This window comes from Ictidomys tridecemlineatus, chromosome 4 (genome assembly GCF_052094955.1).
Source record: "Ictidomys tridecemlineatus isolate mIctTri1 chromosome 4, mIctTri1.hap1, whole genome shotgun sequence".
Taxonomy (NCBI): Eukaryota; Metazoa; Chordata; class Mammalia; order Rodentia; family Sciuridae; genus Ictidomys; species Ictidomys tridecemlineatus.
The window spans coordinates 47312176-47333535 of record NC_135480.1 but is presented as its reverse complement, the minus strand read 5'-3'; the positions used below and the strand labels follow the sequence as shown (position 1 = coordinate 47333535).

The 21360-nt window shown below is 46.1% G+C and overlaps 1 protein-coding gene across 3 annotated transcripts in view; it reads left to right on the top strand.

Moving 5' to 3' along the window:
- Insc (INSC spindle orientation adaptor protein) overlaps positions 1-21360 on the top strand; it is a 120711-nt gene that overhangs the window by 78668 nt on the left and 20683 nt on the right. For all 3 annotated transcript variants that reach the window (XM_078046433.1, XM_005326771.4, XM_040284708.2), the window contains exons 7-8: positions 3658-3783; positions 19962-20133. In XM_078046433.1, coding sequence (XP_077902559.1) covers positions 3658-3783; positions 19962-20133 — 298 coding nt within the window. The remainder of the gene's footprint in view (positions 1-3657; positions 3784-19961; positions 20134-21360) is intronic.

Below are 21360 nucleotides of genomic sequence, written 5' to 3'. Positions count from 1 at the left end.
CCCCATGGTACAGGTGGGGGAGCTGAGAGAATGAGAGGGCCATTTGGTTGGTAAGTGACAGAATTGGAACCCGGCTGTTTAGCATTATAGGCTGTGCTCTTGGTTATGTTCCGAATCCCACTCAGCAGCAGGTGCTCCACTTTTCCCTCCTCCTTTCCTTCCCTCTCACTCTTTTATCCCTTTGTCCTCTTCCCACAGACCTCCCATGTCCTTCCTACTTACTCAACCCACTTATTATCTCATCTGATACTCCAACAATCTTTTGATGTGTTAGGATTTAATCCCCATCTTTAAGGCAAGGAAACAGAAATTCAGGGGTAAAAAGAAATGTAAATAACTTATCTAAGGTCACACACATTAATGTAGAGATGGGATTTAACGTGTATGCTCACTCCAAATCATCATCTCGACCTTCTTGTGTCTCTGGTCTTTAGGATCCCGTAGACAAAGGGTTAAGAGCAGAGAGAAGGTGCATGGTACCTACTTTATTTCTAGCCTGAAAGATGCTGAGACTAGTTCCTGCAGCAGAGTCACTGGGTGAGGGTGTCTGACAGTGAGGCAGGAACTGGGAGTCCCTGGCACACCTGCAGGCTCTCCCCTCAGATGCTCAGTAAATGTGACCAACTTTGTGACACATGTGAGCAGTTTCTCCCAGTGACCTTCCTCTTTTGGGGTCTGCTGTAGTCTCTTTTTGGGTCATTAGTCTACTTAAGCTGCCTTCAGGTGGGAACTTGGGCAGCCCATCTGAAATCTGTCCTCTCAATCTCTGGATACTCTGAAGACCAAGGACGATGCCCAAGCTTCCCTGAGATAATGGTGGCCACCTCCATCCCTTCCCCAGAGCCGAGCATGAAAACTCCCCTGCGCTCCATTAAAATTATCCTCAGCTCTTCTCTTATTCCTGCTACCACCAGCCTCCACACCCCATAAGTGGCCTCTGCCAGCTTTAGGACAGCTCATCCCAAGCTTGTCTGAATAATTCATTCTGTTATGGAGCTCGGCTTGGAGCCCAGAGCTTTCTATAAAATTAAACAAGCTCCAGCCAACAGTGTGATCTGTTAGCTCAGGCAATTCCCAGTCTTGCTCCTGGGTGAGTGCCATGCTCCTATCCTGAATGGGGGCTCCAGTGTGGTCAGTGTGGTCCATGAGATAATTCACCTCAGCTCCTGTGGCCCCTTCCTCCTCTGGCCTTCCACGTGTCCCAACTCTTGATACATCTTCCGTGAGGCCATGAGGCAACCATCTAGCCAGGAAGCCTTCTGTCTAAGCTGACCCTCCTACCTCCATCCAAAACATGGGACCAGGCCCTTCTGCACACAGTGGCTTCACTGCTCCCCCTACTGCTTAGTCATGGAGCTGTTATGACTCATTTTTAGTCAATGCTAAGCACCAGCAGAGCCAGGATTTGCACCAGAATCTCCTTAGACTGGGTCCAAAAATTTTCGCTTTCCTCTCCCAGTAGCTGAAAACACAAATAAGGACCTTTGTCACAGGCTTTGGGAAAGAATGTAATGAGGATCCAGTGCAAATGTGTGCAGGGGAGCAGGCAGACATGCGCTGGTTTCAATGCTTCCCGAGCCAAACGGGGCTGCCACATCCATCCGGCATTCGGCCTCCTGCTCTTTGGCATTGTTTCTTCATTGTCTGCTCCAGATGTCAACATCTGTCATCTATTTATTGAAATATTTGTTTAACTGAGATGATCAAACATAAATACGTAAATAAACGTATCTCCATATGTATGAGCATATATTTAATCTGGAGGGAGGCTATTAGTGGCCAGCAGGGCTGGCTAAGGAGAGGTTAGGAGTCCTGTTTCTTTTCTTCTCACTTTAAAGAGTAACTTGATTGTTCCTTGATTCTGAGTAAGGTCTTTTATAGAGAACCCTTATCAGATGTCCTGTGAGCAAGTGTGAAGGTAAGGTTAAAGGATTATGGGACAAGTAATTGGAGGCGTAGGCTTCTTGTCTCATGCTAGACAAATTTTTATTATAGAAGTGATGTGCATATAAAATTGGAATGGTTCTCTCTTACCCCTTCTACAAACTCCTCCCAGATAATGAGAGCCTCCTGCTCTGCACGCTCTTAACCCTGCGCCTCCACCCTCATTCAAACCTTTACCCAGCTTTAAATCTGCTTTTAGAATTTCCTGCCATCCCTGCCGGACTATGAGTTCAGGATGGACAGGGCCTGAGGCCGTCCTGCTCAGGGCTCAGCACAGTGTCGGACACTGAAAATACAGTGTCTTTGTGTTTTCAAATACATGAATAAATTTAACAGCAGTAAGGCAGGCCCCTCTCCCACTAAACCAACAGCCCCAGAGGGAAGTAGAGTTATAAAAGTTTGTGATCAATCTTAGTTGATTATAAACTGTCAGAAGTTATCCACTTCTCCATAGTTAGGCATGTTCACCCTAACCCCTGCCGTGATCAGCAGAAGAACTCTTAGAGCCAAAAGAGCATGTGAGCCTATGTTTTTGGAGTGGAGGGAAAGAAGGGTCTGGGCCTGGGTTGTCTTGGTGCAGCTGTACTGGGCTGCAGTGGTCACGGCTTCCTCTGCCAGTGGTTCGTTTGCTGTCCTTCTAATCATTCACTGCTGCACCCTCCATCCGCACAGGATAGAGCTTGGCACATAGTAGGTGCTCACTATAGTTTTTGGTGGTTAGAGTTCTTAAAATTCTGATGGGAGATGGTATTTTGGTGAACTTACCTTCTTTTGGTGACATTTTGTTCAGTTTTGGGAGCAGCTGCAAAGGGCTTAGACTTGTGAGTGATGAGGTTAAGGGCCAGCGTCCCAAGGCTTCAGGGGAGTGGTTGATGCTGTGTTAGTGCTGCCACCTCCAGGCACCCTTCCAGCCCCCAGGGAAGAGGGAGAGGGAGGGAAGGAATCAAAGCCAGATACAGGGAATCCAGCCTCATGTGCTCTGGAGGCACAAGGTGGGCTTGCAGTTGGTTTGCTGGGTGTTGCGAGTCCCCCGTGTGATCTGTTGTACCCAGGGCCAAGTGGTTAAGTATAGAATATACATGACCAGTGGCAGGGCCCCTGGAGGAGGCACTCCCTCTCCCAGATTCCTGCCTGGCAGTGTGGTGTGGCTGTAGGGTGGATTACCTTACCCATGTGCACTTCAGGATTTTTTTTTCCCCATCACAGAAGTGGGAATAAATTATGGTATGGTAGAAAGGTATAAATAAACTTCATCTTGCCTGCCTGCCAGAGCAGTCAGAGTTGTTGAGGAGGAGCTTGGGGATTGCTGGCAGAGTGAGAAGTAGCAGTAGACTTCTAGTCTTCCGTTCCCTCCACCTGCCTCTGGTCTGTTTCTAGGACATGTTTCTGAAGATTCCAGGCCTGCTCTATTGGAGGCTGCTGAGAGGGTGTGGCCAGGCATCTGGGACCTATGTTGAATGATGTCAATCCTGGTCCCAGCAAAATGTCCTTCTGGGCCTCTGGTCCCCAAATCCCAGAAGCATCAGGGTGATCTCACCTCCAACTTGGACGGTTAGGAGTCTGCATTTCTCTGTGCATATGTGTATGTGTGGTGGTGGTAGTGGGGTGACCCCAAAGCTGATCAACTGAATGAGGGATGCCAGTTATTCTTGAGTCAGTACCAGGGAAGGTCCATGGTGATGTGTCATGTGACATTTTCTTTTTTCTTGGCAGGAGGGTGGGGTCGTAGCACTCTTCAAGGTCTGCCGACAGGACAATTTCCGGTGCTTGTACCCCCAGGCGCTCCGCACACTGGCCTCCATCTGCTGTGTGGAAGAGGGTGTCCATCAGCTGGAGAAGGTAAGGGTGGCTATCTGAGGTGGCCAGGTGGGGGTGGGGCCAAGCCTCATAGTGGCCATCTGGGTCTCTTCATGGAGCAAGTCACTTGTACCCTGTTTTCTTCCAGATACCACTCAGTGGAGGTTTCTAGGGGTATTGACTGTGGGTCTCAATGTGGAGGTGAAGGGGAAAGAGACTAATCAATGAAAATGATCAAGGCAGGGTCCAAAGGGACACTTGGCACTTCCTAGGTGGGGTGATCACTGACCGAAAAGCCTGATGGATAGAATAGAGCAGTGAGCAGGCAAGCCAGTACGGGGAGTGGTTGGTCCATCCATTGCAGCCAAGGGAAGGGGAGCCAGGTCCTTGGTGGACAGAGGGTCAAGAGCAGGGGAGCACTGGGTACCCAGGCAATTCTGCCCCACTGAGGACTAGAGGGCCTGAGTGGGGAATCTGAAACCCAGGTCCAAGCAGTGACTGGGTCAATATGTCACAGGGTAGGGTGAAGTTGGAGAAGCAATACGGTGTTCTGATAGGCCCCAGGGCCCCACTCAAGCCCAACCTGGGGAGACATGACATTCTGGCCATTCTCTACCTCTACTCGGTTGCTGGGGCTGAGGCTGCTGCTTCCCCACACCCGAGAGGGTCTCAGCCTGCAGTTGGACCCCCAACGAATCTAGGTTACAGAGATGAAGAGGCTGGGCTGATGTTTGGGAATTTTCCAACCAAGTTTCAAGGAAAGATGCCAAAGATACTGAATATTCTTACGGCAGAGAAGTGGAAAGGAGTGGTGTGTCCCAGGACAGTTGGGTGCCTGCAGGATTAGAGTGTGAGCTCTCCATCTGTTCCTGGGAGTTGGTGTAAATGTGGATGGGGTGACCCTCTTCTTTGGCATCTGTGTCCTGCCAGCTGGTCCTGGCTGTCCAGACAATGCCCACCCTTCCTCCAGCTTGTCTCTTTGGTTTGGACTCCTAGATTGTGCAGCAGAAAGTTTTCAGTTCAGGAAAGAGCTGAAAACCTTTGCAGCTGCCATTTTTTTTTTTCTCATGCTGCTCAAAAGGCAGAATATTTTAATGTCCCTATCACAGGCCATGGCTGGCCTGGGTGGTTGTCAGACCCAGTGGGCTAAAGAAGTGTCAGACACTGAAGGCTGACTGTGCTGGATTAGTCTGGCCCATTATGCCCTCCATTAAAATCAGAACCTTGGGAGGTGAGCATCATTAACATCTAAAAGACAGGGCAAGGAAGTCTCAGGTAGTTTATGTGACTTGCCTGAAATCACATTCTGAGTGCTGGAACCAGAATTTGGGCCTTGCCTGCCTGACCACTCCCTGTCTACCTCACTGCTCTGCTGGTTTAATGGATACATGAGAGCAGCAAAGTCCCTGAACCTTAACCCAGATGGCCTTGCTGCTCCTGACCAAAGTCCCAACCTCACCACCTCCAGCTGGTATAGGGAGGAGAGCCAAGCAGACCCGGTTGGCCAGGCAAGGGGAGCTGAGCAGTAGGCAGTGGAGGACTGTCCTGTGACCACGAAAGGCCACAGGAGGGAGGCCCCACCCCTGCTGGGTTGCTTCTGCAGGCAGTACCAAGGGGGCAGTTGTGGAGCTGGATCTAGAAAGACCAAGGAGGGGCTCCCAAACAGCTTCCAGGAGAGCAGAGGAAAGCATTCTCCCCAAAGAAGAGGGACTCCACAGCTGGAGAACTGACCAGGTCTTTAAAGAGCAGCCTGCTCAGTGAATTGGGGATCCCGGAAGAGGAGGCAGTGTTCCTGAACCATACTTTTGGGAGGAGACTAGAGGAAGAAGATGAGGGCCAAGGAGGTAGTGAGGACCCTGGGCCATACTGTCTAATGGGGGCCGATGGACCTAACTCTGTTGAGTGGACTGGTCATGGCAGGCTTTCTGGAGGACTGGAACTGGCCAGTACACTGGCATCACCAAGGGGAATGACTGCAGGGTTGTGGGAGAGGTTGAAATTGGCCTGGGGAGGAAGCCATTTCTCTGTGAACCTTGGTTTCCTCTTCTGTACAGTGTGGGTGACACCTCCCTTGTGGGCTGCAGTGGTGATGCAGAGTGACAATATGGTGGGTTTCCAGGCTGGTGCCTAGATGGGGGAAACACTCTGCCTGTGTCTGCTTCCCTTTCCTTCTCCCTGGCCCTTTCAAGGTGGTCTGGGGGAAACTCTGCATTATCCCCCAAACAGCCTGAATGCTGGGGATTTTGCAGTAACCTTGGTAGAAGTCCAGCTGTGGTTAAAGGGAAGATCAGGGCCCTGGGACTGGAGGGAACTGGGGACCAGAGATGGACTGGGAACTGCAATCCAGGTGAAGACTGGTATCTGAGGGCAGGACACTTGGCTTGAAGTGTCCCCTACCCCTTAAAGAAGAGGGACTCCACAGCTGGAGAATTGGCCAGGTCTTTAAAGAGCAGCCTGCCTGGGGCTTTAAGGGTGGGGGGACACTTCAAGCCAAGTGTTCAGACAATCTAAGACCACCCCCTCCTGACAGTTCTGGTAATTTCTTCTTCAAGCCTTAGACCAGAGACAATCTCACTTTCAGAAGAGCATCCCTTCCCTTTGTTTTATTTATTTTTTCAAATACGGAATTAGTTCACCCTGTCCTGGAGCCAAGGGGAGAGTTTAATGAAAATCGATAGAGAAATTAAAGATGAGCAGGAGAAGGGGGGAGGAAGGCTTGATTTCAAATCCAGGAAAATCCCCAGGGTTGAGTGAGGGCTGGAAAAATTACTGTCTGTCTTTGTGCAGCTTCCTCATCCCAGACTCTCTGGGCTGGATGAGAGACTAGACAGAAAGACCTGGACTTGGAGACAGAAAACCAGACATTCTAACAGGATGGAGGGGGTAGGGAGGCCCTGCAGCTCAGGCTGCTGTTTTACAACAGTCTCTCTGCACTGTTGCTCCCCGATAGCTGCAGATGGAAAGAAATAGTTCATTTTTGCACCAAACTTCAGTTTTCCCCATCCTTTGTCTGTTGGAGTCCCACAGTCAATCTGTAAGAAAAATCACCTCCACCCCACTTTATAGAAGAGCAAGTTGAGGCTAGAAAAGTTAGGCACCAGGGGGTAAGAGTCTGGGTTGAGAACTTACTTTTGTGCTTCCATCTATAGGTGTCCTCCTCTTAGGGTCATTGACCAAGGCCTGCAGACCCCAGTGCAAGGCAGTGACTTTGTCTTGGTAGAATGAGCTCTAATACTAAAGTGAGGCTGAGTGGGGGAGAACTGGGCTATGAATGCTGGGTAAGGAGTCGTAGTTTGATCTGACTTGCAGCCAGTCCTTTTTCTTCTAGGAGTAGCTCCTAGAGAGGGAGACAGGCTGCTCTCGACAGAGGTCCCACATGCTTCTTCCCAACTCTTTGGGGGTTCAACCCACTTAGGCTTACAAGCTGGCTTCAGCCCTCATGCCTACCTTGACTGGCCTTCTACTGCTCTTGGAATAGGCCAGGCTTGTGCAGAGCATCCCAGGATCCCAGGTCAGCTGTCTGTGTCACCACTCAGGCTGGCAGGCAGAGAGGAGTGGAGACGGGACCCATCACCTTCCCCAGCTTTGCAAGGGGGAGGAGTCCCCACATGCTAAGTCCTCTGTGCATTTGCCTTAAAGTTAGGGGTGGAGGGGTTTAAGGAGGCCAGAATGTGAATTAGGAACAGAGTCAGGCACACTGCCCTGCCTCCCCTCTCTTCTCTTCACAAGCACCCCTGAGATTATGAGCTTTAGTACTGTCCAGACTGAAGGAAGGCCCCTATGGCTAGGGACAGCACCCTATGTAACAGCAGTAATAGGATGGAACTGCCAGGCAGTCTTGGTGCCTAAGAGCAAGTCAGTTTGCAAGAGCAGGCTCCAGCCTCAGGGGTTTGGTGGACTGCATGTGCTGTGCAACAGCGGCCCCTGGTGGACAAGAGCATCAGTGGCAGTCTGATCAGGCTGCCTGGGGCTGTCTCTGGAGCTGCTGAGGCTGGTGGGCTGTGTGCCAGGATCAGCTGTCAGGGTCTGAGGAGAGCTCCTGTGTGGAGGGAGTGGAAAGGGGAGAAAGGATTTTAAAATTAAAGGCAATAGGGTGTCTTTCTGGAAAGCCAGACTCCTCCAGGAGCAGGGTGTAGACAATCTTAAAATCTCACCTGTCCCAAACTGTCAGTCTTCCCCAGAGAGTTAGCCCTGTGCTTACTTGAAGGAGAAAGCATTTTAGGGTCTGTCCCCACCGGGAAAAAATCCAAAGTTGGGGTCGAGGGGTTTAGTTCTGTCCAGTCCAAACCAAACCCGTCCACCCCACCTCAGTCTGGCAGCTCTCCAAGCTTCCGCTCTTTGGTAAACAGATGTGGGTTTGATGTCCAGCTTCACCTTGGCCTTGAACCCCTGAAGCACCCCTGAGCCCTGTTTCATCACAGGCAAAATCAGAGTGATAAGCCCTGCTTTCCAGGTAGGGATAGAAACGAGTCAAACCTCCAATGTGAATTTCCCCCCCTCCCCTCCAGATATCTTCACTAAAGGGGCTTCTTGCTTGGAACCTCTGCCTCAGCTGAGGGGGCACAACAGGAGTGTTTCACCTCCATTGTTGACATCAATGTTAGATCTAGCTGCAAGATTCTTTCCATCTGCTCTCCTTCCTTCTTGGTGCTCACACTGTGTGTGCCACTCCCAGAGTCCCATGCTGCTGGCCCAGAATTGTCTGGCCTCCTCCACCAAGAGGCACTACAGTGCCCACCACTTCAGCCCATTAGGGAAGTGGCTTTCACACACAGGTGAATCTTGTTCAGTGCATGACTGGATAAAAACTTTTTGTAAATTAGAGTATAGAGGCTTGGTGTGTGTGTGCATGTGTGCACATATGTGTACATGTGTGCACATGTGCATGCATACCCACGTCATTCCCTTTACTGGCCACAGGGCTGAAGCTAGAATGCAGAATATCTGACATCATTCAAAACAGCCTGGCAGGGCCTCTGCTGCAGCTTTAGGCCCCTGTGTAAGGTGGGAGCATGGGGAATGTAAAGCTTGTCAGAACCCTCAGCAAGGACAGTGTGTTAATCAGCTTTTTATTGCCGTGACCAAAATGCCAAACAAGAACAACTTAAATGAGGAAAGATGGATGTTGACTCATGGTTTCAGTTGGTGGCTGGCTGGTTCCATTGCTCTGGGCCTGGGGTGTGGCAGAACATCATGGCAGAAGGGTGTGGTAGAGGGAAGCTGCTCAGCTTGCAGCTGCTTGGAAGCAGAGGCAGGGAGGGGTGGGGGATAAGTTAAAGTCCCCAGGGGCACAACCTACTTTCTTTAATCATGCCCTCCTTGTCTACTGTTACCATTCAGTAGTTCATTCAAATGATTAATCCATCAGATGGATTAACCCACTGATGAGGTTAGAGCCCGCATGATTCAGTCATTGCAAAAGCCCCATGTCTGGATTTCTCTACACTGGGGACCAAGTGCACAACACATGAGCTTTTCGGGAACATTCCATATCCAAACCATAATAGAATGGCTAAAATGCTTAGAAGTCATTCTGTGGGATTTTGCCTAAGTCCCCTTTGTACCACCCTCATCTCCTCTCTCTCCCCCTGCCACTCCTATGGTCCTGAGCCCAAGTTCTTAGGTCTGTGAGCAGACTTAGGAGGCTGGTGGGTCCAGTTGAGCTCTGTGGGCAGCTTGAGACAGGTGAGAGGAGGAACAGGCAGTTAAGACTGGCAGTGCCTCATGGGTAGAAGCTGCCAAGTTGGGAATTTGTGGAGAGACCATGAGGCCAGTTGTTTCTTGCTGCTGTTTGCTCAGACACCAGAAAGAAGTTTCTTAATCCCTATAAATTTCACTTTTCTCATTTAATGGAAATTCTGCAGGTATCAGGTGGCATATGAAGTAATTTTTTTAAGATGTAATGTGTTAAACAAAAATTAGAGGGTATTGAACTGACTGGACTAGGAATTCTGGTTGGAGTATGTGTGTGGGTGCTCTTCTTCCAGGGGTCATTAGAAGAGAGCTGAGTACCTTTCTATCCCTGTGAATTCATAATGGAGTCCTTCATTTGAGAGGGTGTGTGTGTGTGTGTGTGTGTGTGTGTGTGTGTGTGTGTGTGTGTCGTGGGATGAGAAGCTGCTGGCTTAAGTTAGTCACTGTTTGTTTCCTAGCTAGACCCCAAATAAACTGTTGAGAAAATAAATAAAGTCAGATATAAACATGATGCTATGGCTGGGGAGAAGGGAAGCTGTGTCCACAGGTCCACAAGTGAGAGTCACTCAGAGGACCTGAAAAGGTGCAGAGGTGGCACTTTTGGTCATCAGCATTGGGTTCTAGAGTGGGGCAAGTATTAATTTAGAGAGGAGCAAGGGAAAGAGGTTTCTGGGGCCTGGAGGGACAATAGGAGATTGAGAGAGTGACTATAGGTAAAGGTTTGGGACAAAATTTGAGTAAGGAGGACCTCTTACCTGGAAACAACCTGGCACTGACAGCCCGGAGGGATAGCAGCCAGGCCTTAAATCGTGGATCAGGAACCAGCAACTGCTGCCCCTGGCAGCAAGTGGTGAGCACCCAGGTCGTCTACAGAGACAAAGAGAGACAGAGTGAGGGAAGGGTTGTAAGAAAGAGGAAGAAACTATAGAGGGAGTGAGGAAGGGGAGATAGAATGACATGCACAGACAATAAACATACAATTTCCAAAGGAGCGTTTCTATTAATCAAGTTGTTTGTGAATTTGTGATAGTTGAGTATGCAGTCCCCTGCCTGTGACCGCCATGGGTGGTCACTCATTATGGTTTTAATTTTTTATTTTCCTATGAGTAATGATTTTGAACACTTTTTCATATTCTTGATAGTCCATTTCGTTCTCTTCTTTTGTGAAATATCATGAGAATTTGGCTCATGTAAAACATTGGGTAGTTCGTCTTTTTCTTATTGATTTATAAATCAAGAATAGACATACAAATCTCTCATCATATATATGTCATATACACATTTATGTGTAGAGAGTGTGTGTGTGTGGAGAGAGAGAGAGAGAGAGAGAGAGAATTGATCCTGTAAGAAAATATATTGCCAACCATCAGTCTGTAGTTTGCTTTTGAATTCTCTTAATTCTATCTTTTGATAAATAGTAATTCTTAATTTTCTTAAAGTCCATTTATTGATCTTTCCTTTTGTAGCTAGTGCTAGTTGTATCTATTTAAGAAATCATCATTTTATCTAAAATCTTAAAGTTATTCTCCTATATTTCATTCAGGAACCTTATAATGTTTTGCCTTTCACATTTTGGCTTATGATTCCCTTCAAATTAATTTTAAAAGTAGTGTTCAACATTCAAGTTTCTTCCATATGGGTGCCCAGTTGAACCATTCATTGAAAAGACGACCCCTTCACCACTAAATTGAAGTGTTGCCTATATTGCAAGTAAAGTGGTGATAAATGCTGAGTCTGTTTCTGGACTTTATGTTTCTGCTCCATCTGTATTTTATGTCCATTCTTGTGCCAATATGGCACTGAGTCTAATACACTTTGATATTTGGTCACATAATACATCCTCCAAATTTGTTCTTCCTTAAGATTATGTTGGGAATTCTTAAGTTCTTTGCATTTCTGTATACTTTTTATAATCAGTTTGTCAGCGTCCACAAAAATACCTGCTGAGAATTTGATTAAGATTTATTCAAATTTCTAGATAAATTTTTGGATAATTGATATTTAAGCAATCTTCTATCATAATCAATGAACATATTATATGTCTCTATTTAACATAGACTATCTTTAATTTCTTTCCACAATCTTTTGAGTTTTCAGTGTTCATGTTTTTTTAAAAAATATTTATTCCTAGATGTGATTTAAATGATAATGTAACGGTATTTTTAAAGTTTTCTAATTTTGTTGCTAATCTGTAGCAAATACAATTTTGGTATTGTATCCCTTGATCATGCTAAATTAACTTATACATTTTATAGGAATTTTCATGCATACAATCAGGCCATCTGTAAAGAATAGCAGTTTTGCATCTTCTTTTCCCATCATTAGTCCTTGTTATTTAATTTTCTTGTGTGATTGCATTGGCTAGTATGATGATAAATAGTATTTCTTTGTTTTGTTACTAATTTCAGGGACAATACTATCAATATTTCATTTACTATTTCTTTATTGGGTATTGTATCATTATCATTTTAAAACTTAGAAAATTGAGACTCTGAGAAAGTGACAAACTTGCTCATTTTGCCAAGTCATCGAGTAGCCAGGCTCTTTCCACGTTCAAGGTTTTGCAACTTCTTTGCACCACAGGTACTTCTAGAACACTGGTGCTTAACACAAGATATCCATTAGACTTATGTACAGAGTTTTTTTTAAAAAATAATGATGCCAAGATTCTACCACAAACCAATTAAATTCAAATTTCTCATGATAAAGCCTGAATATTAGTAATTTTAAAACTTTCTCAGATATTTCTAATTATCTGAGGACCAATGATCTAGAATCAGTTTGGATTCAGTTCAGATTCCACCTGGGCACTGCAGTGCTTTGCTGAAAACTTGGGATTTCCTATCAGCATATGCCTAAAAGCCCTAACCCAAAGGGAAACCCACCCCCAAATGCCTTCAGAGCATCTCTTTGAAAATCCACTTCAAGGAAAATCATCTGCTTCACAGGAAATTATTTTCTATTTATACTCATTCCTAAATGAGTCAAGTCACAATTTCTCTCCATCTAAATAACTTAGCTTTCTGTGCCTATCCATCTTTCTCTCTCTGCCTTGTTGACTTGCCCACCAAGCTAGTTATATAAGCCATTCCATCCATTGCTCCAACCTCTATTACATGTTACTATTTGTATTTGTCCACTTTAGCACTTAGCTTTTAACAGAGGACTCTTGTTTGAAACAGCAGGAGTGGCGCACTCGGGAACATGTTTTGAGGGAGGATGGTATTATCCTCCAGAGGTCCTGCTTAGCTTCTGTAGCTTTCTGTTGAACACCAGCCCTACAGCCACTCCATAAAATAAGTTCCTCATTTTATAAAGGGAGCCTTTAACCCCTTGCTTTGTCATAGTCTTTATCCTGAAAGTCGTCCCTATCTGGTTCACACTGCACATTTCCATTTCTGCCTCTGACCCATGAGCTCATTTATTCCACCAAATGTTTTGCCCTGTCCTTTGGCCTTTCACCTGTCTTTGCTTCCTTGGGCACGACCCTTTTTCCCCTCTCTGAATATCACTGAATTTTCCTTCTGAGTCTCTCCTAGATGAACTGATTCATCTTTCTTGGACTCATCAGCAGGATCCCAATTGCTTTGCAATTTCCACTTGTTTTGTGCTGTTTTGGAGCCTTTAGGTGTCTGAGTGAACAGATAAGTAAAGCAGAAAATGTGAGGATCTCTAGGTTGTTGCCTCCCTTATGACTGAGTTTTCACTTCATTTGCATGATTCTGTTTGGTACATGTCAGCAACCAACTCCTCTGTCTATCCCTAAACTTTAAACAAAACCAAAGCAAAATGCCCCCCAAACAAAACTAAGAAGCAGCAGAGTGGCACCAGTGATATATGATGAGCCTTTGTGTACTAGCCTTTGTCCCTTCAATATTTGCATAAAAGCTGCCACTGACGCATTTCCAATAATCAGTAGGAGAATGCTGCTCATAAATCTGACTTGATGTTTTCTGTACACTCTGGGCTTCTCAGCTGCATGGGTTTCCTGTTTCTTCTCCTACTCTCTGGGGAAAATTTCCACATTTTCCAGCTCTTTCTGTGTCTAGACTTTAGGTGCATTAGCCCTGCTGCCCAGGTGATGACCAGGCCAGGCCATCTTCATCCCCACACGCATACCCACCCAGTGAGGAAAGTCTGGCCTCAGGCCCAGGCCCATCCCACTCCATGTAAAAGCTAATTATCTGTAAGTGCTTCCAGCAGCAATTTCTTTAGTGATTTGAAAGTGCTTTGATTAGATTGCTGTCTTGGCATAAAGTTTACGACTAGGGATGGGAAGTGGGTGGTTTGGGGATGGAGAGTTTCCTAACATGGGGCCAGTGTTTGAGAAAGCTGGTCTCAGGGTGGGATACTCCTAAGCCCATCATAGGAGCTGAGCTGAGCTGCCCCTGCTTGACCTGACCTCTCACCAGTTTCTTTCTTTCCTCTGAGAGAGGCACAGGGCAAGGAGTAGAGAGACCAGGATCGGATTCCCAGCCCTGACATTAACTTACTGTGTGGTCTGGGTAGTCTCCAATTCCCTGAGTCTGGGATTCCTCATCATTTATCCCATACCTCTTCAGCTACGTGCAGGGAGGTGCTGAGGACCTCGAGAAGATTCATTGTGGGAGGTGCCCTAAGGGACTCAACTCTAGTCTCTTAGATTTGAGGAATGGGCATGTAACACAGGTCATTTGACATGCTACCTGCTGTAGTTGAGGTCAGCCCTGAGTGGTAGCTGGGAGTACAGAGACCACTTCTGTCTGGGGAAGGCAGGTGACTTCTGACCTGGGGCTGAGATGGGAACAAGGAGAGAAACAGGGAAGATGACCACTTCTGTGTTAAGTGAATTGAGTTTGAAGTGTCCATGGAACATGCAGACAAATTAATTTTGATCTGGTAGAGTTTAGAAATATAGTGTGGATCTTGGGCAAGAAGGTTGGGGCTAGAAGATTAGGTTTGAGAGCCATGGTTGTGAGTCACTGAGGCCACTTGGGTTTGGGTCCATTGTCTAATGTGACATAGAATGTGCCAGCAGTGACCTCTGACACGTGCTAGTGTAGTTGGAAGTAAAAGAAGGAGGCTGAGAGCAAGCAGTTAGAAGTAGCTAACTAGGGAGGAGATGAACTCCAAAAGTCTAGTATCCTGCAGTTCTGGGAGGAGAGAAGGGCAAGAGGGGAAGAATTCTCAGCAGGGGCTGGGTAAGAGATGCCAAGAAGAGGGGAACTAAGAAGCTGGGATTTGCTTCATACAATTTCCCAAATCCTTTGTAAGTCTCTGATTCTTTGCCTGTTACCTCCCTACTGCCTGTATTAGTATTTTTTTTTCTCTCTGTCTTATTTATTGTGACTTCATCTAGGTGGCAGTACCTAGTTCACACCTGTCACAGTGTTGGAACTCAGTAAATGTCTCCTGACAATATAAATGCAGAGATGGTGCTGATTTTCACTGTTTATCCTGCTGAGGGATTCTAATTATTCATCTTCTGATTCTCAGTCAGTTAGGAATTTCTCCTGTTTTAAAAAGTCCCAGTTCTGGGATGTGTAATGATGCCCAAATAGGTGGGTCGACTTGTGGATCCTTACCTGTTTTCCTTTGGATCTCAATGACTCCAAAGACTCACTTGCTAAAAGCTTGGTTATTAGCCTATTGTGCTATTGGAAGTCGTGAAACCTTTAGGAGGTGGGGCCTAGTGGATGGAAGTTAGGTCATTGGGAGAGTGTCCCTGATGTGGGGTTATTGGGACCCTAGTTCTTCCTCTCTCTCTTTACTTTCTGGCTTCTATGAGGGGAGCAGGCCCTCTTCCATATTCTCCTGCCATCATGTGCCCCCACAGGCACAAGCAACAGGGCCAAGCAATCAGGGTCTAAAACCGTGAGCCAAAATGAGCCTTGCCTTCTTTTAAGTTGATTTTCTCAAGTATTTTGCCACAGTGATGGAAAACTAACACACTACCCAAAAGGCTGTTTTTCATTGGAGTTTCAGTCCAAGAGGAGTCTGCAGAAAGGGTCAAAGAGAAGTCCAGTAAGGAGTCTGGAGCAGACAGAAGTGAGGAGAGTTAGGGCAGGGCCCCCATTCTAGTAGCAATGACAAGGCCAGGTGGGGATAGGTAGAATGATGTTACCATCATGTGGCAGGCATTGTATGTGCAGTCTCTCAATTAATGATTGTAATAGTCCTTCTGACATTGCTATTTTTATCTCCATTTTATAAGAAAAACTAAAAACTCGTTGAGATTGATGGTGTTACCCCAAAGTTAAGAAGCTCAAATTAGATAATAAAATCATTTATTTAGTAGAGGTCAGAGGCAGAATTCTAACTCCAGGTCTGAGCATATCTTGATGCTGTAGGAATTGGCTCAGGAGCTGGAAAGCCCACAACTCAGGGGTGTGAGGTCCTTCAGTGGCTCCCCCTGTGGTGAGTTGTGCGGCATTGGAACTGCTGAGATGCCAGTGGATACAGAGATCAACTTGGATTGGCAGCAGACTGATGGCAGCAGGCTAAGTGGCAGGTCAGCAGCATCAGAACCAAAGTCCAAGGAAATTTGGCCCCTATGAAAAAACCACCAAATAGAAAAATGAGTAAAACTTACGAACAGGTAATTCATAGTAGAGGAAATCCAACTTGCAATAATCAAAAGCCAAGACAAAGCAAAGCAAAATGAAATAAAGTTTCTCAATCTTGTTGGTAGGTGGAGACGTACAGGTTAAAATACAATTTTTATACCCATTAAATTGCCAAAATTTTTTTTAAAACTTGAAAATACCAAGAACTACTGGTGGTAAATAATTTTAATATATTTCTGTTGAGAGTATTGCTACTCAGATCATGTTGCAAAAATAAAGAAAAGATGTGTAAATTCTATGCCCTAGGTATTCCACTCCTAGATTGAGACCCCTAGTGGAACTGGCACTTATTTACCAGAAGACATTTAGAAGAATATTTTTAGAAGCACTGTCCATTGTAGCAAAAACTGGGAAACCAGTCAAGTGCCCATTGTCAGAAGAATGAATAAATGAATTGCAATCAATTTATGTAGCAAAATACCAGACAGAAGTGAAAATAAATGGACCACAGCCATGTGCAATGATAGGAAGGAGTTTCATAAACAATCTAACTAGGGAAGAAAGCAAATTGGTATATACAGTACGATGCCACTTGCATCAGTTACGAAATCTTGTAAAACTAAACAAAATACACATTCAATAACTCTGAAGAAAGTAAGGGAATGATAAACACAAAATTCAGGGTAATGGCCTATCCAACGGGGAAAGAAGAGATAAAGAGATTAAAAAAAGGTTGGGGGAGGCTCTCTTGATTTTAGTGCTAAGATTAGAATTTCTGGATGTTAAGTATAAACATATACATATGTAGGTGGTCATTTTATTATTTGTTATTCCTTGTAAATTATATATGGATATATACATACATATATATGTATAGACTGTTTCAAAGGGATGATATATTTCATAAACAGTACACTACTAGAAGAGCTCTGGCACATAGTTAACAAATTTAGAAGGAATGCAAGACAATAGGCAATTGATAATTATAAAACCAGAGCCCCACAGGCCCTCTGGGAATCCAGAGGGCAACAAAAAAATCAGGACCACATCAGGCTGAGGTCATTTTCCTGGGGTCGAGCATCTGTGGAATTTATGTTTTGTTGTTGGCTATTTCTCCACTGATGTCCTGTCTGCTAACTGCCTTTGCTCTCAATATCCTTCCATCTCCGTTTCCATTTCTCTTCTTTTACTAGTCTACAGGGAGACAGACTTCAAGTCTACAGTGTGTCTTTAAGTCTTAGGTCAGATTTTTACCTCCCTGCATTTGTTTCCCATTTACTGAAAACCCAACATATTCCAGGCCTGGAGCAGCCCAAAGTGAACAAGCTGTGGTCCCCAGGCTTGCAGGGCTGGCAAGGGGACAGGGGAGCCAGACAGACAAGAACCGAGACCCACATCACAATAGTGTTTCTCCAAATTGCTGGAGCATAAAGATCCGTGTGGCCATGTTAACAAGCAGATTCCCAGGCCTCCTCCAGATTCTGGCAGAATAGGTCTGGGTCTGGGACAGGATTCTGCTTTTAAGGAATCTGTGGTTTGTTTTATGCAGCTGGGCCACCACCAAGCCCACTTGGAGAAACAGGGCCCTTCAGTGTGATAAATGCAATGACGATAGCAGATGTAGTGGGCGTGGGAGCCCAGATGTGGGCTGTGTTAAGTTAAGGGTGGTTTCCAGGAGGCCTCTCTATAGTGCACCAAATCACACAGCCTCTTGATGGTATCTGTAGATGTGAGTCACCCCCTGCACTGCAGGGCTATCCCCCACCTCCCCGCCCAGATTGCTATTGCCACAGCACGAGATCTGGCACATAATATGTGCTCAGGGGAGTTGTAGAGCAACATTCTGGGCTGGGAAGCAAGCTTGGTGCCTGGGTCTTGGGTGGCACCAGGCCTTGGGGACCATTGATTCCCTGGTCTTTCTGATCTGTTCAGATTGGTCTATCTCTAAGCATGGGCTGGGGACCAGGACAGGATACTAGTTTGGGTCTGACTGGTATTGCCAACTGAATCAGGGGACCAGGATAGCAACCCCATGTGCAACCAAAATGAGATCAGGGAGACTGTATTGACTGGGAAATGTCTCCATTAGAGATGCTACAGCTCCTTAGCAACAGAGTTGATTTGTACTGGAAGGAGGAAAGGGGATGAGAGCCAGGTGATTAAAAGGTTTCTTATGTTGGCTGTGGAGCTGCTTCCTGTTTCTAGGCCCAGAGGAGCCCCCCTCCCCGCCGTTTCCTTCTCTGGGGCCCAAATAAGGCCCCTCTCCAAGGGCCTGTTAGTCAAGTACCTGGCATGGATCCAGTCCTCCTGGGGGCTAGCTGGCTGCTGTTTGTTCCCTTTTATTAAGCACATCCAGGTGAGTTTTATTGCGGACAGTTCCCTGGGCTCCTGTTTCCACATTTGTCTCCTCTGAGTCTGAGATTGCCAAAGGCTTTCACAGCTAATGGACCTTACAGCTCCCAAGAGCCATTTATGGGAGGCACAGAACTCAGTGGTGGTAATTAGTCAAACAAAAGTCAGACCTCTGGAGACCCACTGGAGCTGAGTGGCAGAAAGTAAGAAGACAGGGACAGGAGGCTCAGGGCAGAGGCAGATGTGGGGAGCATCAGCACAGGCTTCTCCTCCTCTTTCCCTGCCCCATCCCTACCTCCCACTCATGATCAGAGAAGGGATCTTTGGGGCTTGGTGGCAGGATTCTCAGGCAGGCGGGTGTCCAGGGGCATTTGAGGGACTGCAGTAGCACTGCTGAGCTAACTGTGACAAATTTTTGCCCCTTTTTGCTCCAAATCTCACCTAAACCCTTTGTGAAGCTGAGTTCTGAGTTCTGGTGCTGCTTCTCAGGATGACAGTGTAATGTCCTGTTCAAAACCCATTTTTTAAATAATATAATTTTCTTTGTTAAAAATAATTTACAGCATCAGTAGCATACTCAATTGTCATCAACTGAACTTTGCCTCCAATATATTTCTATATAATACTGGGTTTTGAAGCCAGACCATTTGGGTTCAACTCCTGAACCACTGACTTAGAGTTAACTGTCTGGGGCAAGTCAGTTAACCTTTTCTATGTCTCAGTTTCCTTGTCTGATCTCAGCAGGCTGTTACAAGGAATCACCAGTACAATAACATACACACTCCACCTGGCACCCCATAAGCATTTGGTAAGCAAAAGCTATTATTATACCAAGAGCAGGTCTGATGGGGGTGGCGGAGGCAGGGCAGAGAAATGGAAGTCTTTATCTGCCTATTATGTCTCTCCAGACCTAATTGCTCTGGTTGAGCAGAAAGAATAAGGCTTCCATGGAAGCAGTTCTCTTTCTATGGGGCAGATGGCAGAGGACTAGGTAGGGAAGGAACACATTGATTTCAGCCTGCTGCTAAATGTTAAGGAGAGGAAGGAGCCAGAATTTCTCAAACATCTCTTCTAGATAAGTCTTGGCTGCTTTTTTTTCTTTTAATTTCCCAACTCCCTGTGGAAGAGGGAGGGAATAGTCTCAGAGAAGTTGAGTGACTCATGCTAAGTTAGATGGCATGGAAGAGACCAGGATTGGAATTTTGGGATGAGATTCCTGGGTGAGTGGTCTTTCTACTACATTTTATTGTGGTGTATAACATTATACTGTCATCCTGAGAAGTGGCACCAGAACTCAGAACTCAGAGGGTTCACAAAGGGTTTAGGTGAGACTTGGGGCAAAAAGGGGCAATAGTTAGTCACAGTTAGCTCAGCAGTCCCTCAATGTCAAATCCCTGGACACCTGGCTAGATGTCTGTATGTTCAAAGCCCATGGGAGGGCATTGATCTCTGCTGGACTCAAGGAAAGATCTGCAGGTGTCAGAGATGGGGTCACCCAGGGGGCCGCATCACCTTGGCTGCACATTGGGTCCAGCAATGGCCGTCTGGGGGTTCTGAGTCTATCTCACTCCGGACATAAGCAGTGATGCTCCTAGGATGCACAAGGAAGCTGCCTCTCTCCATCTGCAGGTGGATGGTGTTCTGTGCTTGGCCGACATCCTGACTGATGACAGCCACTCAGAGGCCACGCGGGCTGAGGCTGCAGCTGTTGTGGCCCAAGTCACCTCTCCACATCTGCCCTTCACCCAGCACCTCAGTAGCTTCCTGGAGAGCATGGAGGAGATCGTAACAGCTCTTGTCAGTGAGTCTCCCTGGGTTGGGGGACCCCTGGGTGAGAGGGCATTGGCACAGCTGTCTTCAGGAAAGCTCACCCAGTCCCAAATGTCTCCTGCATAGATGGCCACATTTGCTGAAGCGCCATCATTAATGGAGCAGAGTAAGGCTTTCAAGAGCTCCATTGTGAAGTCTCCTGTTAAAATGGCATGCAGTCCTCTAAGAAGCCACTTGAATGGATTAAATGGCCTTTCAGAGGGAGTCCAGGGAGCAGTGCAGCCTGAAAGTTTCCCAGAGAGACTCTGATAGGCTTTGTTCCTAAAATCTCATTGTACCCAACCAATTTAGCAGTAATGACTGGAGCAGGTGACATCTCAGAGAAAGCGTACTCCCCACCACCTATTGCAGGAAATCCCACCATGGGTCTTATATCATGGGGCACTAAAAGTATTAATTCTTTTAGGACCTCTGAATGGATATGAAGACTCCTGGTAGGAAAATCATAGGCTACTATTTGGAATATTCTCTTTCTCTAGATTTTCTTTGCTAAATTGCAGACACTAAAAGGGTTCATCTAGATGACAATCCTTAGGGAACTTGTTTTGCAAACTACTTCCTTTCTTTAAAAAAAAAAGTGCTGGTAGTGACCCATGTTTCTAACCTCTCTTCCTTTTTCTGTCACTATCTAGATATCCACATCTTATTAAACTGAATGAAAATTAAATTAGAGAATGTAGGGTTAGCTCTTGAGGTCACCAGACCAGGTCTGGGAGATATCTAGAATAACATGTGTTTAGGGGCAGCATAGAACCTGGTTGGGAGTCAGAACACTTAGGTTTGGATTCTGGCTTTTCTCACTCATCTGTTCCATAAATGGCTATTGGCCAGCACCCCCTTGCAGACAGTGACAGGATTCTGCCATATTTTGAAGCTCACGTTATAATTTTCCTAATATACAAAATGTGGAATTGCAATCTATTTCTCTCAAGGGAATTCTAGCTATAGAATATTGCCATCTGCCAATATTTTGCACATAGTGGGCATAAGTTAGGTTGACTTCATGGCTGATTATAGTCACAGGGGCAATGACACCTACAGGCTAGGCTCGGAGAGATTGATTTCGTAACATCCACATCAATTTCCAATCAAGAAAACACAGAAGTGTTTTGAAGGTCTTAACTAGAAGGAAATTCAAGAGACCACAAGTTCAGTGCACACTGTATAAGAGAAGAAGTATATGGGCTGGGGGCTGGGG